The sequence below is a fragment of the Procambarus clarkii genome, chromosome 21 (genome assembly GCF_040958095.1).
Source record: "Procambarus clarkii isolate CNS0578487 chromosome 21, FALCON_Pclarkii_2.0, whole genome shotgun sequence".
NCBI lineage: Eukaryota > Metazoa > Arthropoda > Malacostraca > Decapoda > Cambaridae > Procambarus > Procambarus clarkii.
Window position 1 is genome coordinate 28,061,555 of NC_091170.1, and position 8,654 is coordinate 28,070,208.

Here is an 8,654-nt window from a genome sequence, read left to right on the forward strand (position 1 = left end):
AGCACCAGAAATAGACGTGCAGCTAGGCACTTACAAGAGTTACAACAAGGTCTCGAGAGAGGAAAAGAATTCAGGGGAACAGCCAGTTTCATATGGGGCAATCCAAAGGTTAAATACCTACTATATAGTGGGTCACCACAAGACTGAGCAGCTTCTAAATTAGATTTGTGGACTGACTTAGTGCCTTCCAGACACTATGTAAGTTCAGTAGACATTTTTACTGTAATACATTTATCATGTCATGGTCCAGTGGGTAGTGCGTGTATCTGCAGAGCCCAGGAGCTCTATCCTACCACACAGCTTCAGTATTTCTGAGCATATGTATTCGTGAACGCCTTGGGTAATATTGAGAACGCAACAGCCAAAAGATTTTCCTCTGCGAATATTTCTTAAAGTTGCTAATCAAATTTGTCACAGTCGAGTACGAAGATCACCACATTTATGGTGAATTAAGGTTGTATATAATTGTGCACACCGAACTTCTATTTATTTCATGTAGCCTGTTAAATGAGTGAGACCGGGACACACACACACACACACACACACACACACACACACACACACACACACACACACACACACACACACACACACAGTGGGGCCTGTAGATGAGTGGACAGCAATTGGGACTCGTATTCCTTGGGTCAGAGTTCAATCCCCGGTGGAGGCGAAAAAAATGAGCAGAGTTTCTTTCAACCAGATGATCCTGTTACGTAGGAGTAAATAGGTACCTGGGAGTTAGACAGCTGTTATGGGCTGCTTCTTGTTTGTTCGTGTGTGTGTGTGTGTGTGTGTGTGTGTGTGTGTGTGTGTGTGTGTGTGTGTGTGTGTGTGTGTGTGTGTGTGTGTGTGTGTGTATGTGTGTGTGTATGTGTGTGTGTGTGTGTGTGTGTGTGTGCGCGTGTGTGTGTGCGTGTGTGTGAATTTACTATTTGTATCTACAGGATCGAGCTGCTAGCTCTTGAACCCACCCTTTCTTTCTATCAGTTGTCTAATGCAGACTCCCAACCTTTTTTCCTTTATTATACCTACTACATATTTACTGCATGGCAAACAGGGGAATCTGGAGAATACAAACGTGGCCAAACACTTAACCCAGCCTTGGAATCAAACCCGGAACTAAATGATTCTGAGCCTACTGCCCTAACCTCTGCGCGCTAAGCGAGTGTATGCATGTAAAGAAGTTGTGTGTGTTTATAACTGTGTATTACTGAGACCACTTTTAATATTTCCCCCTGTTGCTGTTTACAGTTATTATGTTTGTGAGAAGCTTTCTGGTAACACGCGAGCGAACAAACAGATGCCTCAAAAACAACATAAAAACCAGACTTTTATTCAGTGAGCGGCGCATGCCAGCCTGACACGCACCTTTCACTATTAATTATAGCACCTGTAAATTCCCAACATTGTTTAGTAATTAATCGGGCAAAGATAGCCAATAGCCTGTGAAATTACGTGAGGTTTAAAAGACAAAACGACAGGTTATATATAAAATATTTTCTCTGGATGTGGAATGCAATTATGTCCAACAAAATTAGAAGATCAATATTGACTGGCGTTGGTCAGAGTCAGGGTAGGAACAGAGAGAGAGAGAGAGAGAGAGAGAGACAGAGAGAGAGAGAGAGAGAGAGAGAGAGAGAGAGAGAGAGAGAGAGAGAGAGAGAACGTGAGAGAATGTGAGAAAAAAATTAAGGAAAAATTACATATATATATATATATATATATATATATATATATATATATATATATATATATATATATATATATATATATATATATATAAAAGAGGGAAGTAAAAGACAATATGTGCCAGTGAACGTGAGAACCAGACAAGGCTCCCCCCCGGGTGCTGCATATCGTCTTCTTGGAGGACTGAGGGTAGCTACAAACAACCTGAGGTGGCACCCCTACATATATATATATATATATATATATATATATATATATATATATATATATATATATATATATATATATATATATATATATATGTCGTACCTAGTAGCCAGAACTCACTTCTCAGCCTACTATGCAAGGCCCGATTTGCCTAATAAGCCAAGTTTTCCTGAATTAATATATTTTCTATAATATTTTTCTTATGAAATGATAAAGCTGCCCTTTTCACTATGTATGAGGTCAATTTTTTTTATTGGAGTTAAAATTAACGTAGATATATGACCGAACCTAACCAACCCTACCTAACCTAACCTAACCTATCTTTATAGGTAAGGTTAGGTTAGGTAGCCAAAAAAAGCTAGGTTAGGTTAGGTATGTTAGGTAGACGAAAAAACATTAATTGATGAAAACTTGGCTTATTAGGCAAATCGGGCCTTGCATAGTAGGCTGAGAAGTGAGTTCTGGCTACTAGGTACGACATATATATATATATATATATATATATATATATATATATATATATATATATATATATATATATATATATATATATATATATATATATATGTCGTACCTAGTAGCCAGAACTCACTTCTCAGCCTACTATGCAAGGCCCGATTTGCCTAATAAGCCAAGTTTTCATGAAATAATTGTTTTTCGACTACCTAACCTACCTAACCTAACCTAACCTAACTTTTTCGGCTACCTAACCCAACCTAACCTATAGAGATCGGTTAGGTTAGGTTAGGTAGGGTTGGTTAGGTTCGGTCATATATCTACGTTAATTTTAACTCCAATAAAATAAAATTGACCTCATACATAATGAAATGGGTAGCTTTACCATTTCATAAGAAAAAAATTAGAGAAAATATATTAATTCAGCAAAACTTGACTTATTAGGCAAATCGGGCCTTGCATAGTAGGCTGAGAAGTGCGTTCTGGCTACTAGGTACGACATATATATATATATATATATATATATATATATATATATATATATATATATATATATATATATATATATATATATATATATATATATATTAAAAGCTAAAAATTTATTTTGATGAAGAACTGCCTGAATGAATACGATGCCCATGAAGTGTATTGAGAACGCGAGGGAAGAGAGCTGAAATATATTACTCGATAGAGGAGAGACAGCTTCTGAATCAAAGAAAAGAATGTTAGAATATACATAATAGCGTCTATCACTTACGAACAACATATCATTAGTGGCCAAAGATTAAAACGAATTAATATTTCTTCAAAGCAACAGTGGCAAGATGTTTATCACAGATCAAGTGATCAAGCTACAAAAACGAAAGGACAGACAAAATTTGTATCATGTGAAACAGTTCCTAACAAGAAAAACTCACTGAAATTGATGAGACGCAAATGGCAGTTGCTTAACTGAACAACTAATGGAAATGGAGTAAAAAATTTGCATCCAACAAATGTCAAGCCCCTCCTGAAGAAGAATGCGGCTTCAGTTTGGAGTTCATTTCTAGTTAAACACAAGACGAAGTTAGAAAAAATTATGCCACTAGATTAGTTCCCGAGTGAAAGGGTATGAGCTACGAGGAAAGACTACTGGAATTAAACCTCCTCCTTACTGGAGGATAGAAGAGTTACGGAAGACATGATTACCACCTATAAAATTCTCAGAGGTTTTGACAGGGTAAATATAGATAAACTGTTTTGCATGAATAATATACGAACAAGGGAACACATACTGAAACTTAATAACAAATAAACCCCTGTGGCATTAGAAAGAATTTTGTCAGTGTCAGATCCTTTAAAAAATAGAATACACTTGAAAGTGATGTGGTGAAGACAGACTCCATGCACAGTTTCAAATGTAGATATAATAGAGCCCAATAGGTTTGTTAAACCTTACACAAGTTGACTAATAATTGAGAGGCAGAACCAAAGAGCCGAAGTTCAACCCCCGTAAGAATAACTAGGCGAGTAGAGCAGAGTACAAACAGACACATTGTACACTCTGAACACCCCAATATTAGCATAACGCTTAGCGAGTGATCTCCATATCATCCACACATACGTGGCTCACCACTTCCACCACCACACCTCTATTACTGTCACACACACACATGACTGATTCAATTAAGTAGGATCACACTAGGCAATACGAATACTTGTTTAATTAATTACATCCGCATTAGTGTGATATTGTCACCAGACTCTATAGTAATCTATTGCAATAGATATGTAGAACTATGTTATTCTCATTTCAGCCATGATATGCCGTTCTCTTCTGTATTTTCTCAACGTGAAGTTATATTCAATTGCGAAGTTAATGAGCCATGTAAAAGTTTGACTGGGACAGCTAGATTATTCAATAGGTCAGGAAATTGAGCAAGAGAGATTAGGTTACACTGACCAAACAACAATTCAATTATATGGCTAAAAAGGATTAAAAAGAATACGGATAATTGGGATAAAGAATTTTATAGCTCCCGAATGCTAGAGAAATAAAAGAAAATGGAGAGTCTTGGAGAGACGCAATGAAAGTCCTCCATTTGCGTGAAGCCGTTTGGGTCTCCGGTTTTATATCTCTTTACGTGGTGGCAGTCTTTATCATGTGTATGTTTATTTCATGATAATTAGGGGTTTAATAGTTAAAGAGGAAATTAATGGCTAGGCCTATTCATATATTTACTCCTCTTTTAGGTAACGAATATATATTGTCAAATATTTCAATAAATTTATCTCTGTACATTTCTGTCTACTCGTTTAATAATAATCGCTTTTAGTGTAGAATAAGAATCACAAAAATGTGATTATATATATATATATATATATATATATATATATATATATATATATATATATATATATATATATATATATATATATATATATATTTTTTTTAATAACCTAGAAGGGGTACCACCTCTGGTGCAAGTGTAGGGACCCATAGCCTCGGAGAAGAAAATAAAGAGTACTCAGAGAAGACCTTGTGGATCCTCACTGAACACTTTGATATTTTCTTCTCCTACCACCCCTATTCTTTTGTTAAGTGTGTATATTTATCTAACTTTGTTTGAAAATGTCATTACACAAAAATGACATATATATATATATATATATATATATATATATATATATATATATATATATATATATATATATATATATATATATATATATTATTAAATATGACCGAAAAAGTAAGATTAATAATTCTAACCCGAATTTTCTCGATCCTATTAATACCACCTCACCCAATCCACCTCACTCAAATGTAGATATAAACAAATCGGAGATGTGTAAGTTCTATTCAGTTGTGTATGTGTAAACTAAAGTCTTTGAAAATGTAATAAGTTTTACGAAACGCACTCAAGTGTCGCGTCAGACTAGAAATAAAAATGAATTTTGGAGAATTGATTTTTGAATTACCACCAACAGTGAAAAGAAATGTACGAAAGATCGAGAAAATTCGTGTTAGAATTATTAATCTTACTTTTTCGGTCATATTTAATAATATATGTCTACAGGAAAGACTGCTACCAAAATATACTAATATATATATATATATATATATATATATATATATATATATGCAAACAAGCCTGAATGGTCCCCAGGACTATATACAACTGAAAACTCACACCCCAGAAGTGACTCGAACCCATACTCCCACAACTGGTATGTACAGGGACGCCTTAATCCGCTTGACCATCACGACCGGACATAAGGAAGTGATAGCCGAGGCTATATGAACCACTTCCCCGCCGGCACTCGGATGGTAATCTTGGGCATAGCATTTTATCAAATCACCTCATTCTTTGGGGCACACGTGAGGAACACAAATGCAAACAAGAAAATCCTTGTTTGCATTTGTGTTCCTCACGTGTGCCCCAAAGAATGAGGTGATTTGATAAAATGCTATGCCCAAGATTACCATCCGAGTGCCGGCGGGGAAGTGGTTCATATAGCCTCGGCTATCACTTCCTTATGTCCGGTCGTGATGGTCAAGCGGATTAAGGCGTCCCTGTACATACCAGTTGTGGGAGTATGGGTTCGAGTCACTTCTGGGGTGTGAGTTTTCAGTTATATATATATATATATATATATATATATATATATATATATATATATATATATATATATATATATGAAGAGAGAGAGAGAGAGAGAGCTTGTTCTCCTGGCTGCGTCTCTTCCTGTGGCAGGATTATTCGGCCATGCTTCTGCGATGGCCCGGGGCCTTTCCACTTCAAGACCCCGGGCCAACGCAGAAGCAGCACCCAGTAACCCTGGCACAGGAAGAAAAACAGTCAGGAGAACATAAGCTGCCAACATGTCACACGTTCTGTCGATATTGAATTGCTTGAAGCTTGAATTGTCCCTCTAAGCCGGAAATCACTAAAAGTAGACACCATGAGGAATCGAATCTACACTATCCGGGCTCACCCCACTGCCTTAAACAGTACTAATGCCACTCCACCAGCAATCAATGATGGAAGGGAAGGGATCTATCAGGGGAAAGTGCCAAGCAGTCTCTGACGGAATGGTATTAATACTGAGTAAGCATGTGGGGATGAGCCCTGCAATCGCAGGTTCGAATCCTTGTAGGGTCATAGAGTTGTTCTTGATGTATATATAAAAATATATATTAGAAGATAAGCTCAGGGATTGCTGGTTAAACCCTATTATTACGCTTCAATATTACCTCATATTATTCTTGATAAGTATTTAGTAATAATATATGTTCTTGTTCTGTGAGTATAATATTTATTTAATAGCGGCTATACTCAAATTAGTTTACAGTTTGTCATTATTATTAATGGTACTTTATACAATTATTATTCAATAAGTAATAGCTGACTTACTGATGTAGTCATCCTGGCCGGGGTAGCGAGAGAGTACATCGTTGGTGAGTTCCCTGTGATGTTCCTGCTGGTGGTGGTGGTGGTGCTGGTGGCTGGTGGTGCTGCTGGTGGCCGTGCTGCTGGTGGCGGTGGTGGAGGTGGATGAGGTGGTGGTGGTAGTGGTGCCTGTGGTCTGTGCTGCACACCATAACATCTTCACGGTGAGCACCACACTCACCACCACCACACGCACCTCGCCTCTCACCCTCCAAGCTCCACCACTGCCGCCACCACACCCACACACACCACACTTGCTCATCATCCTGTCTTCGCCTTCTTCAGTTTAACTTATTTACACATGCATCTTCTGCTCTTAGTACCATAGATTCGCTTTAACCTTCTCTTAACTGCAGCTGTTAGGTTAATTTTAACCTTTTTTGTTAACTACACTTCATTAGTCGGTATTAACCTAGCATTCAGCTTTTGTTAACTACACTTCATTAGACGGTATTAACCTAGTTTTATGCTTTTGTTAGCTGCACATTGTTTTACTTCACGAGTCGATGTTTATCTAGCTTTTAGCGTCTCTTAAATAAACTTCCTGTGTCGAAATAAGGCAGATGATTTTGTCTATTAACTACCCTTATTTAGTACTTATTAACTACTCTTGTTGCAAAATCAACTATGTTAACTTTTTGTGAAGTCTTTTTAAAGTGTAAATTGCTGTTTCAATATATTTTTATATGTGCAGATAAAATTTTCAACACGTAATGTTGTTTAGAAACCACATCCACCAAGCATTAGGTCGTATATGCGAATTAATTCAGGTCACGTTATAAAATTGATAAAATCACTCAGAGCCACTTTACAGTTAATTATATGATCCATTAAAACACGATTATTTTCACAGCTTGTCATGTAATTAATACCCTTTGACGTGTCCTGGCGCACTGGAGGGGGAAGGTAGATCTTGCTATTTCTTAGTGTTTAAAAGACAGCCAGGTCAAGCTGTCTTGGAAACTGGAACCATTCCAAGCAGCGAGTCCATGGAGCGTGTCCAGATAAGAAGTCCAGGCCGTGAGACCAGAACGCAATACAGAGTGCCAAGAAATTAGAAGATGAACACACTTAAAGTTTTGAATGTTTAGAGTCTCTTCGAAGTCTGTTATGGAATATAACAAAGTTGCTTTCAATGGAGTTTGAGGTTCATGTCATCTTCTACAGATCAAGACTGAGGTCCAGATCACCCTCAGCAGATCAAGCGTGAGGTCCAGGTCACCCTCAACAGAACCTATATAGCTCTTATCCTTCAGTTACTTATGAAGTTATTAAACTCTTAATGAAATACTGGGAGTTAGGAGTCTGAGTTCTACACTTTGTCATTAAGAACAACCACTTTGATATAGGCCGAACAGAGAAATCAAGAGTCCTCACAGAACCAACTATCGCTGAATGTGAAGTGGTCACAATCCAAACAAAAATAAATATGTATATTTTACGTTTAATAAACTTAAAAATAAAAAATTACGTCCGGAAGAAGAACTGGTTCTACGCTCCTACGTCATCCATAATATACAGTGAGCCAGGTAGACCATTGAGCGCGAGTTGACCAGGATCAGAGGGAACCAGGTCCTGACATGACTCGCTGGAGCTCGGTCGCACACGATCTTCCTCACAGGCCAGACCGGCGATCACTGCGGCCGCCCACACCGCCAGCCCGGCACTGCTTCCACCGCCGACGGACTCGGCTTTCGTGGGCGCATGCGCAAGGGATGGGGTAGGGATGAGGAATGGGGAGATGGGGGATGGGGCAAGGATGCCACCCGCTCTTCAGACGGATGTCCTGGTGGGAATTAAGGAGCTCTGTTGGATTATTAATATATATTCCAAATTTTATTTGCGGTTTCCATTTATTTACATCGA

The 8,654-nt window shown here is 37.8% G+C and overlaps 1 protein-coding gene across 1 annotated transcript in view; it reads right to left on the reverse strand.

Annotated features, from left to right (window-relative positions):
- LOC123749446 (contactin-3) overlaps positions 1 to 8,403 on the reverse strand; it is a 113,727-nt gene extending 105,324 nt beyond the window's left edge. Inside the window, 1 exon segment of the mRNA XM_069328230.1 lies at positions 6,753 to 8,403. Within this exon segment, the coding sequence (XP_069184331.1) occupies positions 6,753 to 7,053 (301 nt within the window). The 5' untranslated portion in view covers positions 7,054 to 8,403.
- Positions 8,404 to 8,654: the final 251 nt, after the last annotated feature.